Here is a 27,281-nt window from a genome sequence, read left to right on the forward strand (position 1 = left end):
ATGGACCTGAGGCACAAAGAAATACTCAGGAAACACCGGCTGGACCTGTCCAACCAAATTTTAATTGATGACACCATAGTTCAATTCCTGTATCAGGAGAACATTTTAAAGAGCCAGGTGGACGAGATTCAGTCCCAAAAAAGACTGCTGGATATCCTTCCCACCCGAGGTCCGCGGGCGTTTGATACATTTCTGAATTCCCAGGAGGAAGAGTTTACTTGGGTGAGAGACAAATTACTCCAGGATTTGGAGCAACCCAATGCACCTGGGCAAAGTCCAACAGGTGAGTCTGTTGCCAAGTGTTTGACGTCAAACTAACGTTGGGCTAGATTTTCAATGGCCATTCATTAGTACAGACAAAAGACCATAGAAATAGAATAGGTAGCTAGAACCAACCAACCTCAAACCAGTGCTGGGCTTGATGGTGCTGGTACTTATTTTTGAGTACAGGTACTGTTTATGTTTAGGTGAACTCTGCAATGCTTTTATGCTAATATTCTATAAGACGTGCAGGAACTCGAGCAGTAGAACATTTGATGTGCCATAACTCCTGCCCAAGTCAAGCACTGGTTGTAACCATGGAAATATAATATTATATTACTATAAAGATTTTAACAATATTAATAATGTATCATCTTTTGTAAAGCACTTTTTACTATACACTTTTAGATTATTCTTGTATAAAATAAATAAACTTGATAATATAAAGAACAGAAATGTACAAATAAAATATAACCATATCATGAAAGCAACAATTGGATAGAAGGGTAAGCCAGCCCATAGAGATTAGTTTTAAAGGCCTGCTTTAAATTCCCCAACATGTTGACCAGTCCTGAGATTGTCAGGGAGTTTCAAAGGCATAGTGCGTGGGTGGAAAGGCCCTTAATTCCCATAATTCTATGGTTCTAACATTTGTTTGCAGTTGTATGCCTATTACCCAGCAATATCTGAACAATAAGTGCAATATAACTGCAATATGTCTGCATAGTACACAAAAAAGTGGCTTTCCTTTGCACAAACATTCCATAATACCATTCTGGTTTGGCGTCAACATGGCATCCATCCCAAATTCTAACTCTTAAAAGCATAGAAATCCATTGTATTCTAAGAAACTAATCACATCTTATCCGTCAAATGCTTTGTAAACAGGTGTAGACTAACTAGGGCTGTGACGATAACTGAATAAAATAACCGTCAAAACCTTTTAAATTGGCCTACATTCATTTTAGGATGAACAAACATTTTTTGACTTTATTTTCATGTAGATACATTTGACCTAATAGCAGGAGTTTTCACTAATGATTATAATCAATTGTTTAGCTAAATTAGTCTATTAAAAGTTCTACATCTCCTCCTCTTTCCAACGGTCTTTGATGTTTCAGCAGCTAATCGGCTAGATGCGCAGGGGGGTGTAGAGCGCTATAGGCTGTGGCGCTTCAGTACAAAAATATTTATTTCATCCAATGCACATTTTCATTGCTTGCTAGTAAATAAATAAATTTGTATTATTTTTTTTAAAAAAGGTTGGATTTGTCTGCAGTCAAGGTTGTTCTGGCTCTGGGGCCTATAATGCGCTAATGTTGTGTCAAATGGACAATGTGCAAATTCTCTCCAACCTGGCATGGTATAATTTGATACAGAATATTTTCTTAATTTATAGACTAATCAAAGCTGATCAGGCCCGGTCCTGGACGAATCTCCACAAAGTAGAATAGTAGCCTAGGCTATACAGTGTCGGCCCACAATGCACTTTTATGGATGCCCACGTTGTTAAAACTTCTTAGGGATCAAATCCCTTTAGCGGGATCGATTTGACAACATCCGGTGAAATGGCAGAGCGCCTAATTCAAATTAAATTACTATAAATATTTAATTCATGAAATCACAAGTGCAATACATAAAAATAAAGCTTAACTTCTTGTTAATCCAGCCACCATATCAGATTTCAAAAATCTCAGTGCTAGAAACGTCACTACAGAGACCCTGGTTCGAATCCAGGTTTTATCACAATCGGCCATGATTGGGTGTCCCATAGGTGGCAAACACGTGTCCCAGTGTTGTCCGGATTTGGCCGGTGAAGTCCGTCATTGTAAATAAGAATTTATTAATTGAGTTTATTTTCTTTTTACAGGGACTGTGCACATCACATCAGCGTTTCAGTAAAAGTGCCGGTTTTAGCCAGTCGGCTAATTTTCAACCGGAGTCCCTGGGCAGGTTATCAAAAACAATTACAATATAGACAATCATTGAGCAGTGAGCACACACAATTGACTTGCCTAGTTAAATAAAAGTTACATTTATAAATGTAAATAACAATCAAACGCTCCTGTCATAATTTGAATCTTGTAAAAAGCAGATTTTCAGTAGCTTAGGCTATATTGTTTCTCTCATTACGGCATCCTCTTTGTAGAACACGTGCCAATGCCACGGCCTTCGAATGACCACAGCATCAGGGTTTGTGACATTATGCTAATAGTTCTGCAAAAGTGGGATAGAATCCATCAGACTTGGTTTGAATGAAATAGGACTGTATTTAAAAAAATAAAAATGATATGCAGAAAAGTTGACAAGGTAGGCATATTTTTGTCTTGTCAATATGAAAATGCGACATCCCCCCCATCTGTCATTTCTTAATTTGTTGATTAATATTTATACGTAATAACATGAATGATAATAACGAAGTGTAATGGCTTGTTTAATTAAGACACGTGTCCATGTAAACAAGTGTGCAAACAGAATTGTGATCTCCCTTTTTTGAAACCCCCCTCTCATGAACTGTTATGACGATGTACAGTCGTGGCCAAAAGTTGAGAATGACACAAATATAAATGTTCACAAAGTCTGCTGCCTCCGTGTCTTTAGATATTTTTTTCAGATGTTTCTATGGAATACTGTATAATTACAAGCATTTCATAAGTGCCAAAGGCTTTTATTGACAATTACATGAAGTAGATGCAAAGAGTCAATATTTGCAGTGTTCTTATTCAAGACCTCTGCAATCCGCCCTGGCATGCTGTCAATTAACTTCTGGGCCACATCCTGACTGATGGTAGCCCATTCTTGCATAATCAATGCTTGGAGTTTGTCAGAATTTGTGGGTTTTTGTTTGACCACCCGCCTCTTGAGGATTGAAAACAAGTTCTCAATGGGATGAAGGTCTGGGGAGTTTCCTGGTCATGGACCCAAAATATCGATGTTTTGTTCCCCGAGCCACTTAGTTATCACTTTTGCCTTATGGCAAGGTGCGCCATCATGCTGGAAAAGGCATTGTTCGTCATCAAACTGTTCCTGGATGGTTGGGAGAAGTTGCTCTCGAAGGATGTGTTGGTACCATTCTTTATTCATGGCTATGTTCTTAGGCAAAATTGTGAGACTGAGCCCACTCCCTTGGCTGAGAAGCAACCCCACACATGAATGGTCTCCGGATGCTTTACTGTTGGCATGACACAGGACTGATGGTAGCGCTCACCTTGTCTTCTACAGAAAGCTTTTTTCCAGATGCACCAAACAATCAGAAAGGGGATTCGTCAGAGAAAATGACCTTACCCCAGTCCTCAGCAGTCCAATCCCTGTACCTGTTGCAGAATATCAGTCTGTCCCTGATGTTTTTCCTGGAGAGAAGTGGCTTCTTTGTCCAGGATCTAGTTGCGGAGGAAGGTGTCCAGTTCCAGGGTCCTTAGCTTCGTGATGAGCTTTGAGGACACTATGGTGTTGAACGCTGAGCTGTAGTCAATGAACAGCATTTTCACAGGTGTTCCTCTTGTCCAGGTGGGAAAGGGCAGTGTGGAGTCCAATAGAGATTGCATCATCTGTGGATCTGTTGGGACAGTATGCAAATTGGAGTGGGTACAGTGTATCTGGGATGATGATGTTGTGTGCCATGACCACTCTTTCAAAGCATTTCATGGCTCTAGATGTGAGTGATATGGTGCGATAGTCATTTAGACAGGTTACCTTGGCATTATTGCGTACAGGGACTATGGTTGTCTGATTGAAATGTAGGTTATTACAGACTGGGTCAGCGATAGGTTGAAAAATGTAAGTAAGGACATTTGCCAGCTGGTCAGTGCATGCTATGAGAATGCGTCCTAGTAATTCTTCTGGCCCTGCCGCCTTGTGAATGTTAACCCATTTAAATGTCTTACTCACGTTGACTACGGAGGGCTTGATCTCAGTCATCCGGAACGGCTGGTGCTCTCATGCATGGTTCAGTGTTGCTTGCCTCGATGCAAGCATAGAAGGCATTTAGCTTGTCTGGTTGGCTTTTGTCACTGGGCAGCTCGCGGGTGGGTTTCCTTTTGTAATCTGTGATAGTTTGCAAGGCCTGCCACATCCGACAAGCATCAGAGCCTGTGTAGTAGAATTCAATCTTAGTCCTGTGTTGACGCTTTGCCTGTTTGATGGTTCATCGGAGGGTGTAACGGAATTTCTTATAAGCGTCCAGATTTGTGTCCTCCTTGAAAGCGGCAGCTCTAGCCTTTAGCTCTGTGTGGATGTTGCCTGTAATTCATGGCTTCTGGTTCGATATGGACATACGGTCATGTGGGGGAGGACGTTGTCAATACACTTATTAATGAAGCTAGTGACTGATGTGGTAAACTCCTCAATGCCATCAGATAAATCCTGGAACATATTCCAGTCTGTGCTAGCAAAACAGTCCTGTAGCTTAGCATCCGCTTCATCTGACCACTTCCGTATTGAGCATGTCACTGGTACTTAGTTTGAGTTTTTGGTTGTAAGCAGGAATTAGGAGCATAGAGTTATGGTCAAATTTGCCAAATGGATAGCTTTGTATGCATTTCTGTGTGTAGATTAAAGGTGGTCTAGAGTTTTTTTCCTCTTGCCTCAGGTTGCAAAGGTGACTGGCTGGTAGAAATGAGGTAAGATGAATTTCAGTTTTCCTGCATTCAAAACACTGGAGACTAGGAGCGCCGCCTCTGGATGAGCATTTTCTTGTTTGCTTATGGCCCTATACAGCTCGTTGACTGCAGTCTTAGTGCCAGCATCGGTTTGTGGTGATAAAATGACAGCTAGGAAAAATAGATAAACTCTCTTAGTAAATAGTATGTTCCACAGCTTATCATGACGTATTCTAACTCGGGCGAGCAGAACCTCGAGACTTCTACTAATTGGAATTCTGCGTGACACCACATTTCTTCTATTATAAACGCGATAGGCAGCACAGGCACAATGGCAGCACATTAAATGATGGTTATAGAGTGGACTACTCTGTTCTAAAGCCATCCTAGATTGTCCACATGTCAACAGCATCACAACCTTAAATGGTTGGCTCCAGAAATACGGCACAAACATAGTCTTTGGCACTTGATCAAGACGTGTAAACATCTCATTCTGGTGGATGTTTACTCTAGCTCTGTTTTGTTAAATCGATCCTCATGTTTTTCTCTCGCATGCAACTTTTTGTGAATAAAAGGTCAGTAAACTCACTATAAAACCATCCTGGAGGTCACTGGCATCCGTGTCCTTATCTGAAGGCCATTAATACGACCAAAACACCATGGTTTTATTCAGTAAAATATTTTTTTAAATGTATGCGTAGTTGGTATCACCAACTGTTCATGAATTTATTTTCAAAAATCCCAAATTCTATTTAATGGAATTAAACTACGTGGTTTCCAGTAGCAGCTAGCTACTGCCAAAAATGACGTTGGTATGACGTTAGTCGACTGTGTTGAAATGCCTGCAGACTAGTGACCCAATCAGTATTGAGGATCAGAGGACTGAGGGCCACTACTACTTTTGTATAGGGCTGGGTGACATATCGAATTCATTCAAATTATTGTTTTAGCGCAATGTTCCAATTGTGTCACAAGAATCTAGGTTTGTTTTTATGAGTTTTCTGTGTCTTTTTGGTCTAATCTCCTTTGCTCCTGCTGTACTGTGTGCACTGTGTACCTTCCCACTCTCACAGACACCAAGCCCATGCCACTCGCAACAAATGTGAAAGATAACTAATTCCTCTCTCACGACATGCAGTTTAAACTCGCCATTTGCATTTGAGGTTTGGTCCAACAGAATCGGTCATATTGACACCGAAACGCTCAGACATTATTTGACTGTAATAGATGACCTTTCTAACAATGCCCTTTTTATGTCTCAACTACCAAAATGTAGAACAGAGCAGACCCTACTAAAACGAGAATATCAATGAGCATGTTTTGGGAAATGTATGCTCAGTTTCTGCCGCGTGTGGTATTATGGTACCATGTATTATGGTACCATGGGGCGGCAGGGTAGCCTAGTGGTTAAAGCATTGGACTAGTAACCGGAAGGTTGCAAGTTCAAACCCCCGAGCTGACAAGGTACAAATCTGTTGTTTTGCTCCTGAACAGGCAGTTAACCCACTGTTCCTAGGCCGTCATTGAAAATAAGAATTTGTTCTTAACTGACTTGCCTAGTTAAATAAAGGTAACATTGAAATGTACCACTAGGATGTTTTTAGCCACGTACTTTTGTGCTAGCTGTCTAGTGTGTAAATGTGCAATGAGCAAAATACACATAAAGGAATTGGCAACTAATTCTCATTCTGAGAAATAAGTTCTTATCCAGGTAAGACACTTGATTTCAACATCTAAACAAAGTGAACAGGCACTGTTGTTCAAACAGTTGGAGACAGACCAGAGGGTATATTCATAACAGTTCAAACTGTTCTACCTTGTTAACAAGCAAACATATCCAAGTTGCCTAGACTTGAAATATGAAGCACATGGGCTTGTGCTTGAGAGATTGTTAATTTTCTATAATGCCTGCTACAATAAATGTATTAGTGAATGTACATGGTTCTGGTTAAATTTGTTACAAAAAATTGCATTTTCATGAAAAATAAAGAGGTTAAACTCTTTTGTTAAAATATTACAATTATTAGTGGGTCTTATGGTTGTGGAAGGCTTATAGTTAGCCTAGGTATACTTTCACAAGCACTGAATTAATTAGATTATTCCTGACAGTTTGAGATAGTGTTTTTTATCTTTAATTGTGCATCAAAGCTTATTTAGCGAACATTTACAAAATCGACATATACAGTATATCGTGAATCGGCCATAATAAAAATGGAGAAGAGGTTTTTGGGCCATATCGCCCAGCTATACTTTTGTATGAATAGTTTGGAAAAACAATATTTGTAGCTTTTTCTTTGGCACATACTAACCATATACAGTATGACTGGAAGCCTTCCTTTTTATTTTGAATGTACAGTATCCGTGCAGAAAAGGGAAGATGGCGAGGAAAAAGTCAGTTGTTTTTGGGACTGTCTAGGGCGTGAGTTTGTCGAGTTTCTCGCAGGCCTGGTTTCCCTGAAAGCTGTTTTCATTCTCAGCGCTAGCACCGAGGTCAGGCACACACTGCATCCTCCTTTCTAGGAAAAATATTTAATCAAAGCCATTTGTCTGTTCTCTATTTCTCCCTCTCACCCTCCTGTCCTGACCCCCTCCCAGCTGTTCAGATTGTAATAAATAGATGGGGGGGGGGAGAAAAGAGAAAAGAAGCTGCTCTCAGATTTCCTAGAAGCAGCAGCACAGAGAACTGAGTGCAAGTAGAGTGTTTCAGGTGGAGGAGAGGACGAGAGCCTTCACTTTCTATAGGCTTTTATTCTACTTGATTGAACACAGTGGGGAGAGTCTGGCGTTCTGAAAAGGATCATTTAGCCTGAAAATGATTTCATGCATTTTATACAGGCGCCTCTCACTGAATAATGGCATAATTCACATAAATGTATGGATGTGCTCTGCGGTTATCACCAGCTTCCCCCGCTCCTGTTATGATGGCACAGAGGACATTGGTGGGTTGCCTTGGAAACCATGATGGTATTATGTTTTTCAATAACCCTTACCTCGTCCCTGCTTCACTCGCTGCTCAGTACACACACACACACACACACACACACATTTGTATTAAATATGTTTTATTGCCATCAGTGCATTTGTTTGGAACACATGCTGTCACTTCTTGTGCCCTCCTGCTCCTCTGCTGATGCAGTGACACAGAAGACATGCACCCCTCTATCAGCTCTCAGGTTACCATGGTCTCTGGTCTCCACCAGTAAGGGATTCCTGTAAGCACCTGATTGGATAGATGCTGGTACTATATGTCCTCTCATCATAACTTAACATGTCGTTAGAGTAGAGGTGGGCAATTCCAGTCGTCGGGGTTCCTGATTGGCGTCACAGTTCTGCCCCAGCTAACATACCTGACTCCAATCACCTAATCATGATCTTCAGTTTAGAATGCGCTTTGATGAATCAGCTGTGTTTGCTAGGGATGGAGAAAGTGTGACACCAATCAGGGCCTCCGAGGACTGAAGTTGCCCACCCTTGCGTTAGAGCTTTACCTCTTCCTGCACTGCCTGCTAAGAGGCATGCTGTGTAGGTTATCTCTTCCACAGAACAGCGTGTGAAAGGAGAATTAGACTAGCTGTCTACCAGGGTTTCCATGAGGAACATTTGGTGCCGAACAACCTGACCGGCAAGATTTTTAATTTACTGGACATTTGAGAAATGTACCGCACGTCCATATGTATTGGGGGCGTAATGCATTAGGGCGTTCAGACAAGGTGCTCAAAATACTTTTTTGTTTGTTTATTGTAAATCATAACAGAATAGAAATGAGCCTGTAAATAGAAATGTCTGCTAAACATCATCTCTGCTAAAAATCAAATGAATATCATTTAAAAATAGAAAATAACATTTAGCCTAGAAGAACAAGTCACCTACACAGTAATAAAACACAACTTCAAAGTATAATATCACTTGTGAAAGACCTGTCTTGATGGCTATTTGCATTAACATTTGAATTAATAAATACCAAAACACAGCTGTTTTCAAATACAATCTAGGCCTCTCATTTAATTTAGCCCAGGCATGAACATTTTAATTAGGCCTAATAAACAAAGTGACAATTATAAAACCGGCAATCATTGAGAGCTTACTTTACAATGCTCTTGTGAAATGAGGCCCGCGCCATGCATTTATGAAAGCACATGCTTCCAAACTCAAATGATCTCTCTTTTTACAGTGCTTCTGGATGATGTTAAATGTTTATTGTAATTTGAAATATTGTGTGGTCGCGACCGGCTCTTTCCATGACGTAGACTGACCAGGTGAATCCAGGTGAAAGCTATGATCCCTTATTGATGTCACTTGTTAAACCCACTTCAATCAGTGTCGGGACAATTGAGACACGGATTGTGTGTGTGCCATTCAGAGGGTGAATGGGCAAGCCAAAATATTTATGTGCTTTTGAATGAGGTATGGTACGCTGCTAGGTTTTTCCCCGCTCAACGGTTTCCAAGTGTATCAAGAATGGTCCACCAGCCAACTTGACAACTGTGGGAGGCAACATGGGCCAGCATCCCTGTGGAACACCTTGGTCCTAATGTTTGGTGCACATGGCTTATTGATAGCAGCTGTTTCCTAATATAGGTAGTTGGCTGCCTAGTGATTGCAACTCTCTGATTTGAATAGTTGGCAATGATGTTCTGTTACCAAGTGCTACTGAATAAGCTCAATTGGAGTGCACCAATTGCGTCATTATTCTAGTCTATCAATCCGTTCCAAATCTTTACACTATACAGTTGAAGTCGGAAGTTTATATACACCTTAGCCAAATACATTTAAACTCAGTTTTTCACAATTCCTGACATTTAATCGTAGTAAAAATTCCCTGTCTTAGGTCAGTTAGGATCACCACTTTATTTTAATAATGTGAAATGTCAGAATAATAGTAGAGAGTGATTTATTTAAGCTTTTATTTATTTCATCACTTTCCCAGTGGGTCAGAAGTTTACATACACTCAATTAGTATTTGGTAGCATTGCCTTTAAATTGTTTAACTTGGGTCAAACGTTTCGGGTAGCCTTCCACAAGCTTCCCACAATAAGTTGGGTGAATTTTGGCCCATTCCTCCTGACAAAGCTGGTGTAACGGAGTCAGGTTTGTAGGCCTCCTTGCTCACACATGCTTTTTCAGTTATGCCCACAAATGTTATATGGGATTGAGGTCAGGGCTTTGTAATGGCCACTCCAATACCTTGACTTTGTTGTCCTTAAGCCGTTTTGCCACAACTTTGGAAGTATGCTTGGGGTCATTGTCCATTTGGAAGACCCATTTGCGACCAAGCTTTAACTTCCTGACTGATGTCTTGAGATGTTGCTTCAATATAGAGGTCGACCGATTATGATTTTTCAACACCGATACCGATTATTGGAGGACCAAAAAAGGCCGATACCGATTATTGGAGGACCAAAAAAGGCCGATACCGATTATTGGAGGACCAAAAAAGGCCGATACCGATTATTGGAGGACCAAAAAAGGCCGATACCGATTAATCTGCAGATTTTTAAATATTTGTATTTATTTGTAATAATAACAATTACAACAATACTGAACGAACACTTATAACTTAATATAATACATCAATACAAATCTATTTAGCCTCAGGTCTAAAAATATATACTTCTGTGTATTGATTTTAAGAAAGGCATTGGTGTTTATGGTTAGGTACAGTTGTGCAACGATAGTGCTTTTTTCGCAAATGCGGTTTTGTTAGAGCAACGATACGCACTGCATCGATTATATGCAACGCAGGACACGCTAGATAAACTAGTAATATCATCAACCATGTGTAGTTAACTAGTGATTATGATTGATTGTTTTTTATAAGATAAGTTTAATGCTAGCTAGCAACTTACCGTGGCTACTTACTGCATACACGTAACAGGTAGGCTCCTCGTGAAGTGCAATCAGAGGCAGGTGGTTAGAGTGTTGGACTAGTTAACTGTAAGGTTGCAAGATTGAGTCCCGGAGCTGACAAGGTAAATATCTGTCGTTCTGCCCCTGAACAAGGCAGTTATCACACCATTCCTAGGCCGTCATTGAAAATAAGACTGTGTTCTTAATTGACTTGCCTAGTTAAATAAAGGTGTAAAAAAAAATAAAAAATTGTCCAAATCGGTGTCCAAAAATACCGATTTTCGATTGCTATGAAAACTTGAAATCGGCCCTAATTAATCGGCAATTTCGATTAATCGGTCGACCTCTACTTCAATATATCCACATTTTCCCACCTCATGATACCATATATTTTGTGATGTGCACCAGTCCCTCTTGCATCAAAGCACCCCCACAACATGATGCTGCCACCCCCACAACATGATGCTGCCACCACCGTGCTTCATGGTTGGGATGGTGTTCTTCGGCTTGCAAGCCTCCCCCTTTTTCCTCCAAACATAACAATGGTAATTTTGTCCAAACAGTTTTATTTTTGTTTCATCAGAGCAGAGGACGTTTCCCCAAAAAGTATGATCTTTGTCCCAATGTGCAGTTGGAAACCGTAGTCTGGCTTTTTTATGGCGGTTTTGGAGCAGTGGCTTCTTTCTTGCTGAGCGGCCTTTCAGGTTATGTCGATATAGGACTCGTTTTACTGTGGATATAGATACTTTTGTACCTGTTTCCTCCAGCGTCTTTACAAGGTCCTTTGCCTTTGTTCTGGGATTGATTTGCATTTTTCGTACCAAAGTATGTTCATCTCTAGGAGACAGAACGCGTCTCCTTCCTGAGTGATATGACGGATGCGTGGTCCCATGGTGTTTATACTTGTGTACTATTGTTTGTACAGATGAACTTGGTTTCTTCAGGCGTTTGGAAATTGCTCCCAAGGATGAACCAGAATTGTTGAGGTCAACAATAATTTTTCTGAGGTCTTGGCTGATTTCCTTTGATTTTCCCATGATGTCAAGCAAAGAGGCACTGAGTTTGAAGTTAGGCCTTGATATACGTCCACGGGTACACCTCCAATTGACTCAAATGATGTCAATTAGCCTATCAGAAGCTTCTAAAGCCATGACATCATTTTCTGGATTTTTCCAAGCTGTTTACCAGCACAGTCAACTTAGTGTATGTAATCTTCTGACTCACTGGAATTGTGATACAGTGAATTATAAGTGAAATAATTTGCCTGTAGACAATTGTTGGAAGAATTACTTGTGTCATACACAAAGTAGATGTCCTAACCGACTTGCTAAAACTATAGTTTGTTAACAAGAAATTTGTGGAGTGGTTGGAAAAACAAGTTTTGATGACCCCAACCTAAGTGTATGTAAACTTCCGACTTCAACTGTACATGACACCGGCAGCATGTGATGATCTTGCCTAAGGCGGCAGCAGAACTCCTAGGATGGGGCCGGACTAACAGTTTGCCTCAAATTTACTTGCATTTGTGCCCAACCTTGGCCTGCTCAAAGTGAGCCGCTGCTGTTGGGAAGTCAACACTGTCAAACTCCTTGGAGCAGCTTGCGATGTGAGATGGTGAGATCAGCCTCGTTACTTTGTCCTCAAGAAGGCGCCATCTTTACTCTGTTTTGGAGAAAGAATCCCCTCTCGCCGGGCGTACTGGAAACAGGGATAATCAACACAATCTTCACCAATTTGTATCCATTCAGGGTACACTTAGCTGAAGTCCCCTATGAGGACCTTGTCTTTTGCTTGAGTAAAAATAAATTGCACACTCTCGACACTAATTTCCAAGAAGCTTGAAGATTTATTAGCCTATGAAGTACATTTGCCTTTGAAGGTAGAGTAAATGGACTTGTATTTCCATCAATTAATTGAATCCATTGCCAACTAATATTTTTTTTTTCTTGTCTCTGACAACAACATGATCTGCTTTTCATTTTTTTTATCGGCCAAAAGCCAGCATTTACCGGCTAACGGAAACCTTGCCGTCTACTTTATCATGTACAGGAGGCTATGGCTAAATGGGAGCAGATTTGAAGATGTTTGACTAAAATGCTTCTTCTCCCACCTGTTGCCATGGTGATCAGATATGACCATCGAACATTATCTAATCTAGATTGTCCCTTTTATCTCCTGTGCCATTGAAAACATGTTATTATCGTACACCGACTATCAAGATGACAACCTTCACAGTGGTACAACCCTAGCAAATAGATTGTAGTGTGTTCGTAGAAGGACCCTATCTATTTGGCATGTTTAGGGCATTGTAAAGTGAGAGTAAAACATATATTATTGCTAAGTCCTTGTAGCTTGTTCTTAGAAGGCCTTTATCGAGGCTATTTGGCACGTTTAGCCATGGCATGATAACGTGAGAGTTTAACTGTGTTCTTCATTGTAACTTTTTCTTAGAAGGAGCTTATCTATTTGTCTCATGGAGGGTATAGTGTGAGTTAAAGCTGTAAACATGGAAGACATTGTATAGTGAGAGTTGACGCTGAGGCCATAGTGGCTGTGGCCTGATAAAGAGCAGTAAATTCATGCTGAGACAGGCTGAGAGGGAGAGCGCCTTGTGCTGCTGCCTTGTTCCCCTTGGCCGTGCGTTGCCAAGGGTGGCCCCCCTCTCCTTTAGTGCCTGCTGTCTGCTTTCCAGGAATCTTGGCAGGAGGAGTGTCTTCCCGTTCAAACGGTGAAACATTCAAGTCAGAGGCCCGCTGCTCCGCTCAGTGGTAGCCAGGCGACCAATCACACGGCCAGGACTAGGGCTGTGGCGGTCATAACATTTTTGTCAGCCGGTTATTGTCCTGCAAAAGACTTCCTGTCTCAAGATTAATTGACCGTTAGTTAACATAAACAGGTTTAGCATCTCCAGGCCTCCACACATACAAGCTGCCTTTGGCACATCTACATTTAACAAAAGTATAATAAATACATTTAATATACACCATCACAATAAATCCATGATTTATTTTAGTCCGGTCAAAAGAGAAATTATGATATGAAGAAAATGAATTTCAGGTGAACAGAATGAGTTGAATAGAATAAAGGATATTTTTCCCATTACAGAGCCAGTGCGCATGAGAGCGTTGGGACAGTAACCGAAAGGTTGCTGGATCGGATCCCTGAGCTGATAAGCTAAAAATCTGTCATTCTGCCCTTGAGCAAGGCAGTTAACCCACTTTTCCCTGGGCGCCGATGACGTGGATGTCGGTTAAGGCAGCCCCCCGCACCCTTTTCAATTTCAAATGACCCATTATCTGGGACCAGGGAAGTGGAAAAAAATGAAATCTGTAGACACTCAAATAGTGAATTGAGGCCCTGTGCCTTCCCGCCGGTTCGTTTTGTAGGCTACTTCTGTTTTTATAGCAGAGCATGTGCTTAATATGAGCAGCTGAGAAGTAAATATAAGAAGTTATTTCACTCCACACACCAACCACTGTTTGAGGAGCATGCTCTGGCTGCCCAACAGGTGAAATATATTTTGCCTTTGTCTCGCCAACCTTGTACCTGCAGTTACCCAGTGCTTCATTTGGGAAACCAAGTGAAATCTGTTTGGGAACATCAATAGTAACGGGTTCAACAAAATATACTTCACTGACCTGCCTGCTCAAGAATGGAATAAAGGAGAGCGAGAAGAAGATGGAAATGCATGGTGGTGAGTTTCTGTATAGCTGAAGGTAATGTCACTCAATGAATTATGGAAATATAAAAACAATCCATATTACTAGACTATTCAAATACAAAATCACAAATTGTATGCTAACTGTAAGCAGCCCTTTACAATCAATGAACCAACAACATGGCCTAGGGCTATACATACTCTCCCAGACTCATGGGTAGACATTTTGGAGTGTAGCACAATGTAACCAGTCCATCCAGTATGCGTCATGCTTGACTTGGGGTGGAAGAAGTACAGTAGCCCCCCCCACATAGAACTGCACTGTTAGTCGCATGTTGTCGACATGCTTGGCTGTTTCAACATTGCAACCAAATAATTTTGTCTTTGTAGAACATTTCCCTCATGAAATAAGTCCGGGATCAAATGGATAAGGTAGGCAACGTCAAAGCAAGGTACAGTTGCATTTGCATTGTCAGAGTGGTTAGAGGGACAATCGAGCCCTAAGTACCAGCCCATCAGGACCTGAGTACCACGCCATTAGAACCTGATGGAGGAACAATAGAGCCCTGAGTACCAGACCTTTAGGACCTGATGGAGGAACAATAGAGCCCTGAGTACCAGACTATTAGGACCTGATGGAGGAACAATGAAGCATGAGTACCAGGCCATTAGAACCTGATGGAAAGACAATAGAGCCCTGAGTACCAGACCATTAGGACCTGATGGAGGAACAATAGAGCCCTGAGTACCAGACCTTTAGGACCTGATGGAGGAACAATAGAGCCCTGAGTACCAGACCATTAGGACCTGATGGAGGGACAATAGAGCTTGAGTACCATGCCATTAGGACCTGATTGTCGTCAGTATGTTAGGTACTACAAAGGCTCAACGGTTAAGTGGATTTTTATTGTGGTCATGACTCATGACTGCCAGTGTGGCGGTAATACTGTCACCGCAACAGCCCTAGCCAGGACCAGTTTAAATGTTTTATTTCAAAAATGATTAATGGGGATCACGTGACCCTTGAATGAGATGGCCGCATGAACTAAGAGCTCAAGTTAAAACTTCTTTAGCGGCTACAAAAGGCGACATTACAGGGGACATTTTTACCCGTACTCGAGCATTAGCGGCAGAAAAAGCCTCCAAGAAGCAGGTAGCTTCAGAAAAAGCTAGCACCATTAGCCAGGAGCAAGAGTACCCCCCTCCCCCAGGCCCAACCAATGCCAACCTCGCACTCTGTCGAAGACATCCTTTCTGAGCTGAGATTCCAATGTACAGAACTCCACATCATAGTAGATGGCATTAACTCTCGGCTCAGTGTGATAGGGGGCAAGGTGACAACCCTGGAAAATGCTTTGCCTGACATCAACAACAAGAACCATCAATGCGGGGCGCCTGGATGAGGCAGAGGGGCGAATCCTATCCATGGAAAACTCACTGACAGACGCCATGGAAACAATAGCATATGCTAAAAAGAAAATAGAGCATCTGGAAGAGAACAGAGGACCTGGAAAACAGGGGAGAAGGAATAATTGTGTTCTATTAGATCTGGGTGAAAAAGAAGAGGGAAACATGCCACTGATCCGCTACCTGCCAGACAAACTTTGAGTGGCTCCACCTGTCCACCGACAGGCCCATTGAACTGGAGAGAGCTCACTGAGCACTGAGGCCCCCACCAGCAGCCCAATCACCATACGTTTCCCGAAATTCACCGACAAGGAACGAGTCCTGCAGGCGGCGCAAATCAACACCATTACAGTGGAAAACGCCAAACTCACTTTACACCAGGACCTGTCAGCTGGAATGCGCCAAGAGTTTGACGAGGTGAAGAAATACTCCATTGACCGAGGCATCTTCAGGGGATTCAAATACCCAAACGAGCTCAGGATTCTTCATCAAGGAGCCCTGCGACACTTCAAAACTCCCGAAGAGGCAAAAGGTTTTTTGAAGGACAATCCTGGTCACTGAGAAACAGACCAATGACTAAATGCGATTAATGCTATTACTAAAGGAGGTAAGACAACATATAGTCGCCATCCAAAGACCCACCCGCCCCGCTAAATGTCATTATAGCCGTCTAATTTATATTTATTTTAGCTGAGAGGGATAGGCTCTACAGCATAACCTAGGCCTATTAAAGTTTCAGCCTACTTTTATTTCCCTTTTTTTAAAACTATTATTATTTGTAGTTATCATTTTCACATAAGCCTCCACCATTGATAGTTTGTCGATTTAAGACACATGTACAGATCTAACGAGAAGCTCAATGTGTAAATGTTATGCCTATGGCCGTATTCTGTTATGACGTTTTAATGAAAACAAACAACTTATCCTATAGATCCCTCCTAACGATTTGCCCCAACATTTCTGTTTTATTTGGTCCTAACGATTAGCCCTATGACTTTTCGGGGAGATATATGTAGGCTGGGCTATTGATTTTATTTTCTCCCGCTTTTTTAATGTGGTCTGGACAGGGGCTACGTTATCACTTACTCAATGCCGGGTGGAGAGGATGAGGCATTTCTTTGGTGGGGAGGGGGAGACGTTGTGCGTTGCCAACTGTTCCCGGTTTGATGGGTTTTTTTCGGGACACAGAATTGAGACTGAGCGTGGCGGTAATAGATCCAACGGGATATGTGGAGCTGTTTGGGAACTCGTCTGGGCTGTTCAGAGATTGTTCTTTTATGTACATCATTTATTTTATTTTGTGATCGCAGCTGTAACTATTATCCACCTTTACCCAGAGATGACTTGCACTGGAGTTCGATGACTGTTCGATGACGTTGACTAGCACCTTAAATCTATTGACATGGAACTGCCATGGTCTAGGTCATGCAATAAAACAGAAAAAGATACTATGTGCCCTAAAAAAGGAAAAAGCAGACATTGCACTATTACAAGAGACACACCTCTGTGATGCCAAACATGCCAAACTCCGCAGAGCTTTGGTGGGACAGGTGTATTTCATATCTTTCAAATCAGAGGTACTTATGGTACTTATCCATAAGAATGGTCCATTCATAATTGACAAAAACATACCTGATCCGGAGGGGAGATTTATTTTGATAACTTAGTAATTGGTTGCCCATACAGTGACCATCTTAAACATATACATGTACAAATGGACCCATAGCACTTTCAGATCACGCCTTTGTCCACCTCCGCTTTGACCTCTGCAGAAACATTCCGAAGTCAAAGAGCTGGAAATTCAACACCTCCATGTTATCAAACAAAGCGTTCCATACATTGGTAACTACATGGATAGACAACTACACACAAGACAACAAAGACTCTCCTGTTTCTCCAGCCACAATGTGGGACGCTGCCATAGCCACACTGAGGTCATCTAATTGCATATGCTTCCTCTAAGAAAAAAGCTATGGAAGCACACAGACTAGATCTCGAGAGGGAGCTGGAACGCTGTGAAAAAGTACATAACCAGACAGCACCTCCCTGAGTCAACTTAAAGCAGCCAAAGCCAAACTGAACTTGGACTACACTCAGGAGATAAAAAATAAAAGTTTTCTTTACTAAACAGAAATACCGTGAGTATAGCAATAGGCCTAGTAGATTGCTTGCTTACCAATTTTAAAAAGAGCAGTCAGAGCGTACAATCATGTCCTCTGCTGTTCGGATAGCCGAGGTCACATATGACCCAAAAAGATCAATTTAACTTTTCATGATTTTTACTGCAAACTATATACCTCTGAGAGAAAACACACGGAGGCAGAACTCCACTCTTTCCTAGAGGGAATCTCGCTACCTAAACTATCAGAGACCGACCAAGAAGATCTCAACTCCCCCTTCACTCCTGAGGAGATCCTGGAGGCAATTACCTCCATGCCACCTAATAGTCCCCAGGCCCAGATGGGTTCCCCAGAGAGTTCTACAAAGCTTTTTGGCCACAGCTCAGCCCTATCTTCATGCAATGCTGGATGATTTTTGCAAAAACTGAGTTCTCCCAGACACAATGCACACAGCTCGCATTACAGTGTTGCTCAAAAAAGACAAGGACCCTCTATCCTGCTCGTCCTTCCGGCCCATAAGCTTGTTGGATTTCGACTACAAAATAATTACCAAATTGCTCGCCAAAAGACACTTCATCCCAAAATAATAAAAGCAGACCAAACTGGATTTATTAGAGACAGATTCTCTTCTGATAACATTCACTGTCTTTTTGATATTATAGATCAAGTAAACGCACAGAAGACCCCTGTCCTGCTGGCTTCACTGGATGCTGAGAAGGTGTTCCACACCCCTGTCCTGCTGGCTTCACTGGATGCTGAGAAGGTGTTCCACACCCCTGTCCTGCTGGCTTCACTGGATGCTGAGAAGGTGTTCCACACCCCTGTCCTGCTGGCTTCACTGGATGCTGAGAAGGTGTTCCACACCCCTGTCCTGCTGGCTTCACTGGATGCTGAAAAGGTGTTCCACACCCCTGTCCTGCTGGCTTCACTGGATGCTGAGAAGGTGTTCCACACCCCTGTCCTGCTGGCTTCACTGGATGCTGAGAAGGTGTTCCACACCCCTGTCCTGCTGGCTTCACTGGATGCTGAGAAGGTGTTCCACACCCCTGTCCTGCTGGCTTCACTGGATGCTGAGAAGGCGTTTGACAGGATGGAGTGGAGCTTTCTGTTTTCAGTCTTAGAAAAGTTCAATATGGGCCCAAACTTTATTAAATGGATCAAATCACTATACTCTCATCCAAATGCCATGGTGACTACTAATGGACTGAACTCTGACAGATTCCCTTTGGGACGGGGCACAAGACAAGGGTGCTCTACTTGTTGGGGGCGGAGCCTCTGGCAGAGCTGATAAGGAGCAATCCAAGTATTATGGGTGTTTCTGCAGGCAGCCTGCAGCACAAGATTTCGCTCTACGCGGATGATGTCTCGCTCTACATATCCAACCCTGAGAAATCCCTCCCATTTTAGACAGTTCAGTATGGCAAGTTTTCAGGATATAAGATACATTTGAACAATTCCACTGTTTGCCCTCTCAATCTTACACTCACCAGCTCTATGAAGACACTCTGTCCATTCCAATGGAAGACACAGGGGTTTCAATACCTTGGGATTTTCGGAACACCAGATCTGAATAGCTTTTCGATGGAACATTATCTTCCACTCCTGGATCGAATCAAGAACGATCTCCAATCCTGGATCTCCCTCCCAATTTGCTTAGTCGGAAGAATTAATGTCATCCGTATGAACATCCTTGCTAGATTGAACTACTTATTTCAGATGCTCCCATGCTATCTCCCAGTTTCCTTTTTCAAAACAACTAACCAAGGCATCACCAAATTTATATGGGGCAATAAAAATCCTAGGATCAAGTTCTCCACTCTATCGAAACCTGAATCTAAGGGTGGTCTTGCCCTTCCCTCCCTTCAATTGTACTACTGGTATGCCCAAATCTGCAACATGCTAACATGGATCACAAACAGACAAGACTCAACATGGATTCAGATAGAAGCCCAATCCTGTGGTTCATTGCCCCTAAGCTCAATTATATTGAGTGAAGTGGGCAACCCAGCCAAAACCTTTTGTGATTTACAGCACCCTACTAGGGTGGAGAGACTGAGAAATGCCTGTGCATTTCCTCCCAAATATCTTCTCACTCGCCTATAGTATGCAACCCAGACTTGCCAAAAGCCCCGAGTAATGCCAACTTTAATCTTTTTCATCCTCTAGTAATCAGGACCTTTTCAGACCTATTTCATCAGAAAACCACTACACTGAAATTCTTTCAAGAGCTCTGCAGTGAATTCAATGTGCCAAGATCCATATTTTTTTTTAAATCTTCAAATTAGATATGTAATTTCCTCATTTACTTCCAAGAGGAGATTTAGAGCTTAGCTGAAGTTGAAACCCTTCTTGCTACAGCACAGTCCATTAAAGGCTAAATCTCCTATCTTTAGACTTCTTTCTGAGAATGGGGGCTCCTCCTTTACTCCTTTGAAAATAATCTGGGAAAAGGACCTTGGTCTAACTATCAGTGATGAGGTATGGGCAGAGGTTTGCGACAGGGTATATATATACTACTCCTCTACTAATGTAAAAATGAAAATCTAATTACACATTTTTGTACAAATTGTATTACACTCCAATGAGACTCCATAGAATGAAAACCGACATTTCTCTTAACTGTAAAATATGTACCTCTGAAAGTGGAACCTATATGCATGTATTTTGGAGCTGTAGAGAGATTGCCAGATTTTGGCAATCTATACATACTGCAGCACAGAAAATACTAGATGTACAGTTAGATACACGGGGTCATATCAATCTTAATGCCCACCAGGACTTTGTTCTTGATCATGACAGAGAACATTTGTTTGACTATCACAAACTTAGCTAAGAAATGTTTTCTTCTATTGCGGGCTTCTAATACCTCTATGTTTAAAATGTGGATTGACCAGATTGTTGACTTTCTTCCTCTTGAAAAGCTCACTTATGACCTCCGCAAGAGACAGCCCAGGTTTGATAGACTCTGGTCTCCACTGCTCAACTATATTTCAAATGGGACAGAGTGAATGGGGTGGTTAGGGAAATGAGCAGATACATGTTGTGTAAGGTGCTGTAAAAAAGAATCATTTGCTCATCGTCTCAGCTAAGGCTGGAAATAGCTAATAAGAACCTTGATAGTGCTGCTGCAAGTTATTATTTTAATCTGTCATCTGTGAATGTGGAATGTGTTTTCTGGGTTGATTTGAAAAACAAGAACTTCACTTTAAATTGAAAAAAATAAATGATGAATTATTGTGGAGGCTACATTTGAAATGCAGCTGTTACAAACATACAGTACATTGTACTGACTAGTTTAATAAGCTGCTTGTCCGGCCAGAACTAGTTTAAATGGCCAACTGTGCCCAAATTGGTAACACATAGCTGCACTGGCTGCCATGAAATCATTTTAACTAAGATAAAACCATTTTTAAAAGGCAGCACCAAACATTTGTGTCCTGACAAGGCATCAGAGTCACATGAGGACACGGGAAACTTTCCTGGAAACAGCCCTCTGAGCTTGAGGAGAAAATCATGATTATTTTAGGCCTCCACACAGGGGTTACACACACACGCACACAAACACACACACACCATTACTCCCACTCACTTTGTCTCTGTCAGTCTGTGTAGCCATGAACAAGGTAGTTTGGCGAGAGTCCTGTACCTTTTTGGATTGTTTTCTTTGCCTACTCAGGGTTTTGGTTCATGCTTTTAGTCATCGTTCATCCCTTCGTTATTACGTTGCAGTGTAGGTGCTAATAACTGAGCTAAAAATGGAATTGAACAAAATGAATGGAACTCTTTGAACTTAGATGAATAGATTTGAGTTAGTTGGTTATTCAAATAGGGAAACAGCGTGGTGATGTTGGGTTGTTACTATGTAGAATGAACTAGGCATCGCTACACAGCCCTTACTTACCGGGACTACTGTCCCAATGGCCTCATACACTTCCAAATACTCTGGTTTATTTCAGTTACACGTCAGCATGCCCTGCCCCCCTCCTCATCAGTGTGTGAAAGAAGGTGAGGTTGGACTGCCTGCTCTTCTCATAAAGAGGCGATTCCTAGAAAAGTGTTCTGTTTCATCAGTTTTTTCTCTCTCCCATAGCTCCTTATTTGGTTACAATCTCTCTTGCGCTCTCTCCCTCTAGACCTACTCTCTCTCTCTCTCACTCACTCACTCACTCACTCACTCACTCACTCACTCACTCACTCACTCACTCACTCACTCACTCACTCACTCACTCACTCACTCACTCACACACTCTCTCACTCACTCACACACTCTCTCTCTCACTCACTCACTCGCTCACTCACTCGCACACTCTCTCTCAAACTCAGTCTCTCACACTCACTCTCTCTCACACTCACTCTTTCACTCTCTCTCACACTCACTCTCTCTCTCTCTCTCTCACACTCACTCTCTCTCTCTCTCACTCACTCTCTCTCTCTCTCACACTCACTCTCTCTCTCTCTCACACTCACTCTCTCTCTCTCTCTCACACTCACTCTCTCTCTCTCTCTCTCTCTCTCTCTCTCTCTCACACTCACTCTTTCTCTCTCTCTCACACTCACTCTTTCACTCTCTCTCTCTCTCTCTCTCTCTCTCTCTCTCTCTCTCTCTCTCTCTCTCACTCACACTCTCTCTCTCTCACTCACACTCTCTCTCACTCACTCACACTCTCCCTCTCTCACTCACACACAGGCTTATTTCTCAAAAGCTCCCAGCATCTTAACTGTTAGCATACTCGCCTTTCAGCAAATGTTTTTTCAGGGGAAAAAAGGTTTTGTTTAGTTGTAACAGCCGTCTTTCACACAGCCCTGTCAGTGTCTCTCCCCATGTGCTCCCCCTCTGAGTTTCTGTGTGTGTCCCCTTTGTTAGCGAACAGATGAAGGCCTGGCTTGGTTGGGCCGAACCGTTCTTGGCATGCATTAGGAAACATGATGGACTTCAGAGTCCTACTGTCTCACTTGTGACACTGTGATAAAGGTGTTCCCGGGCGTTGTTACCCAGGTTTGAGTTGCTTTGCGTAGTGTGTCAGCTGCTAGCTATCCCATGAGGCCTCTTGTTCAATAGTAAGAAATGTCGATCAATGAAAGATCTCTGAAAAAGAAAGTAGCCGCACATTATCAGATGTAATCTCCCAGCAGGAGCATTAGAACACCTACTCTCATTAACTGGCAGTGTCATGTATGGCAGTTCTGTCATACCGGAACCCCCCTCCTCCAGTTTATAGGAGTTAGGAGTATTAGCTCAAACTCTGCCGTTTCTTCTCAGCACGTTGGATTCCCAAAGCGGATGACGGCATGGATGATCATGGGTGAAATCCTAATTGTCCCTCAGCTGCTTGGCCATATCATTTCAATAGGGGGACGGGGGTCAGTTTGTGTGTTGCCCTCATCGCGCCCCAGTGAGTTCTCAACTGTCCATTAATCGGATGACAGCCATTAGCTCTCCAGACATGTCATGGGCCTGGCCGTGTGTGTGTGTGTTGGGGACATTTAAAGATAGATAAGCATTGTTTAATTTTATTAAGGTTTTCCATTTGTGTAATATGTATGATTTCCAGTGTGTTTTTTATTTGGGACACTCATTTATGTACTAGTTGATGGTCACTAGACTTGATACTGAATGTCATGGATTGTTCATATCTGATAGTGATTGACGCCAGACTGGAGGTATGAGGACAGGGGACGCTGATTGTTATTGTATTCTGGGACACTGACTCTGTAGCAGCTGATGCTGTGACTTCCTACAAGCCTCTCGGCGGGTGTTTACAGAACATTGGTGCTGTGAGATTAGAATATAAGGGCCTGCTTCTCTGCTTCTGTGCTGGAGGTGTCTCCCTGTTGCAACTTGTATTAAACCACATTGATTTACTTTCTCTGTAACTTCTTTAATTCACCTGGAAAATCCCCGTTACCTGTGTGTGTACACGCGTAATCTGTGATTTGGGCAGGGTTATGAAATCCTCTTGTATGGGGGCTCGGAGTGCAGTGACACAGCCCTGCACAGTGATCCCTTTTGTCTGAGGGGTCAAGAGAGCAACTGGCACTATCAGCACTGAGTGGAGGGAGCTGGAGGTAGACTGAGGGAGGAGAGCAAAATATTCCTAAAACGAGAGGGAGGCACGGAGGATGGATTGAATTGTGGAAGAGAAGGAGAGCGCAATTGCAGTGTGAGTAGCGGGAGGGAAGAAGGCAGGGAATTGGGGATATAGGCCTAAGCAGGGAGGAGAGCGGGGGAAAGAGGAATAGGGCGCGGAGGAGAGACAACTGATGGGCTACTGACTCACCGTACTGCCCCAAACTCACTGACCGTACACCTCCTTATACCGTCTCATAACAGCCCCACATCCAGCTGTGTCCTTGGTTCCACCATACCTGCTGAACGTAACGTGGCTGGACCTTGACCTGCTCTATACATACAATGCATGATATACAGCTGTCCCCAAAGCATGTTTGTTTACCATGCAAACCCTGTCACCTCCATGTGTGCACCCTTTTGATACCCTCTCCAAGGACAGTTACCCTCAGCCCCTTACCGGCTGGGCAAGAAGACCATCCATAGGTGACAAACAACTGACTGTATTTTGAAGCGAGTCGACTGCAGCGCTCAAGCCACATCTACGATATCCCATTCCCATCAGCCAGAGAGGGAGAGATTGGTTTTGGATCCTCGACTGTAGTTTCCAAGCTAGTTTTCCATCCAATGACCGATTTTTCATGCAGATATTCTAAAATCTGCATAAAAACCAATATGCAGGTTTTCCCAGCAGAGACTCGTTTCCATCAGATTGACTTGTTGCGGATAAAAGGTTGTGCGGGATGACGTAGCACAGTGCACATAAAAAATCATTATCATCATCATCATCAATCACATTTAAAAAACGTTTGCGGTTAAATTCCCACATGCCAAATAAAAAATACAAGTTAAATGGGTTTTCAATTGATGTGTTTGGCACACGAAGCAAAGGTGACAACTGGTCTTGGTAAGTGTGCTCTGGTCAACAGCTCTCAGATACAGTGTAGGTGGGCCAGCCTACATGATGATATTAATATGGACTTTCATTTGTCAAATGGCTGTCAAGCATTGATCATCATGTCCCCTAGAATAAGACCCTCAATATGTCTTGGAAATAAGCATCAAGATCATCCCCCTGTGAAGTTCATCGTCATTTATTTTGTCTGCAGCCTAATAAACTGTAGGCTGAGCTGTAGTGGGAGGAGCACAGAACATACCACGTTACTCCCAAGTTTACTTTCGATATGACTGCTTATTATATCAATATTTGCGTGCAAAGGCATTTCCACCACCATTTCTCACCTAATACATTTTAGACACAGAACGACCCCACCTAGCATATTTTAAGGATCCCACCTAGCATATTTTAAGGATCCCACCTAGCATATTTTAAGGATCCCACCTAGCATATTTTAAGGATCCCACCTAGCATATTTTAAGGATCCCACCTAGCATATTTTAAGGATCCCACCTAGCATATTTTAAGGATCCCACCTAGCATATTTTAAGGATCCCACCTAGCATATTTTAATGATCCCACCTAGCATATTTTGTTTTGTCGACATCTGGAAAGTTTTTACCCACGTTTGCTGTTTTCTGTCGTGGCTTTTTTTTAATTTATCCGACATGTACTTTACTTGCATGAAAAGGTTGGATGGAAACCTGGTTTTGGATAGATGAATATTGTGGAGAGAAGAAGATTCATGTTGGAAGAAGAGGGAGAGGGGAGAAGTGTATTGCCCAGGTCTACAGAACTAGAGGACAATTACAAAAAAAGAAAAACATGTATTTTTAAACCTGCCTGCTCTCCATCTCCCCACCTCCTCTCAGCCAGAGGAGGATGACCTGGTATTTCATGTGGTTTTGGTGTGACTCTATTATAAAAAAATAGTTTCAAGGAACAGCTGTTAAGTGTTCCTGATCTGCCCACCTCTGTTATGCAACACGTTTCAGATATAAAAACACCACAATATCTCACTATATCGCTCTGTTTTCTAGGCCTATCTCTCACTCTCGTTCCCGCTCTCCTAAATGGAGGTCATTATCAGTCAACAAATTAGCTGATAGTATTGTTTTTTTTTCCTTTCAAGTCCAATAAATGGACATGGAATTACATAAGGTCTAGTCTTATTTGCACAACCTATTGTTGTAACATTACGCCACAATGAGTCAGCGACGTGGTTTTATTAAATGGATATTGATACTGTCGCTCTCTCTCTCCCTCCACCCATCTCTCCCTCCACTCATCTCTCCCTCCACCCATCTCTCCCTCCACCCATCTCTCCCTCCACCCATCTCTCCCTCCACTCATCTCTCCCTCCACCCATCTCTCCCTCCACTCATCTCTCCCTCCACCCATCTCTCCCTCCACCCATCTCTCCCTCCACTCATCTCTCCCTCCACCCATCTCTCCCTCCACCCATCTCTCCCTCCACCCATCTCTCCCTCCACTCATCTCTCCCTCCACCCATCTCTCCCTCCACCCATCTCTCCCTCCACCCATCTCTCCCTCCACCTCACTCTTCTTCCCATCTCTTTTCTCTGTTTCCCTCTTTCCCTTCCAAAGATGAGTGGAACATTCCAGAGGTGACGCTCCAAGCAGTCCCGTCCGACAGACGGTTGTCCCGGCTGGCATCCCGTATCAGTTCGGAGTGGGAGTCGATTCTCCTCGACTTGGGCCTCTCCACAGGGGCGCTGCACCGTTGCCGTGCCGACCACCCTCTGAGCTTGCACGGGCAGGTGCTAGCAGGGCTGATCCAGTGGAGGCAGAGCCAGGGGAGGAGCGCTACAGTCCACAGGCTTCTCCAGAGCCTGCAGTCCACTGACATCCACCTCTCTACCCTGGACGAGGTGTTCCAGTGAGGGGAGAGGACACACTGGATCATGGATGAAATCCTAATTGGATGACAGCCATTAGCTCAGCCAGACCAGGTTTTCTGATAGGAAAATGTGGTGCTGGACATGTGACCGGAAACCTTTCTTTTACCAGACATTTGAGATCTGCCAAACCCATATGCATTGGATGCATAACCTGATTAGGGTGTCCACCCACAGTGCTCAGAATGACACAAATCACATTTTCATTATGGTAATTGATATTAACAGAACATGCAAGTCGAGGATACAACAGTGAAGATATAATAAGTGTCCACATTTGCTTTTCCTCAGCCAACAAGACGACTAACAGCAACATCACTAGCCTGTCAATCTACTATCCCCCATAGTAGAATAGTTAACCTATTCTATTGGTCAGCTTGTTGAGAAATAGTCTATTCCAATCCGAATCTGGGACAGTTGTGAGATGGGGCCCAAAATCGTACAACCAGTAGGCTTAGGCTACATTAAAAAAAACAACGTTAAAAGCAGTGAGAGTGACGCAACAG

General features: G+C 42.7%; 1 protein-coding gene across 1 annotated transcript; it reads left to right on the plus strand.

Moving 5' to 3' along the window:
- Positions 1–26,760, plus strand: LOC149978119 (death domain-containing protein CRADD-like). The gene is made up of 2 exons (XM_090199009.1): positions 1–283; positions 26,465–26,760. Exons 1-2 carry the CDS (start codon positions 1–3, stop codon positions 26,758–26,760), a joined length of 579 nt encoding a protein of 192 aa, XP_090055135.1.
- Positions 26,761–27,281: the final 521 nt, after the last annotated feature.

This window comes from Oncorhynchus mykiss, chromosome 15, assembly GCF_057628025.1.
Source record: "Oncorhynchus mykiss isolate SJ-2025 chromosome 15, ASM5762802v1, whole genome shotgun sequence".
Lineage (NCBI taxonomy): Eukaryota > Metazoa > Chordata > Actinopteri > Salmoniformes > Salmonidae > Oncorhynchus > Oncorhynchus mykiss.

Excerpts from the sequence above, each read along its gene's own strand:
- LOC149978119 (XM_090199009.1), top strand. The coding sequence starts at position 1 with ATGGACCTGAGGCACAAAGAAATACTCAGGAAACACCGGCTGGACCTG. Across the intron at positions 284-26,464 it reads ACCTGGGCAAAGTCCAACAG|ATGAGTGGAACATTCCAGAG; the intron begins GTGAGTCTGTTG and ends TCCCTTCCAAAG.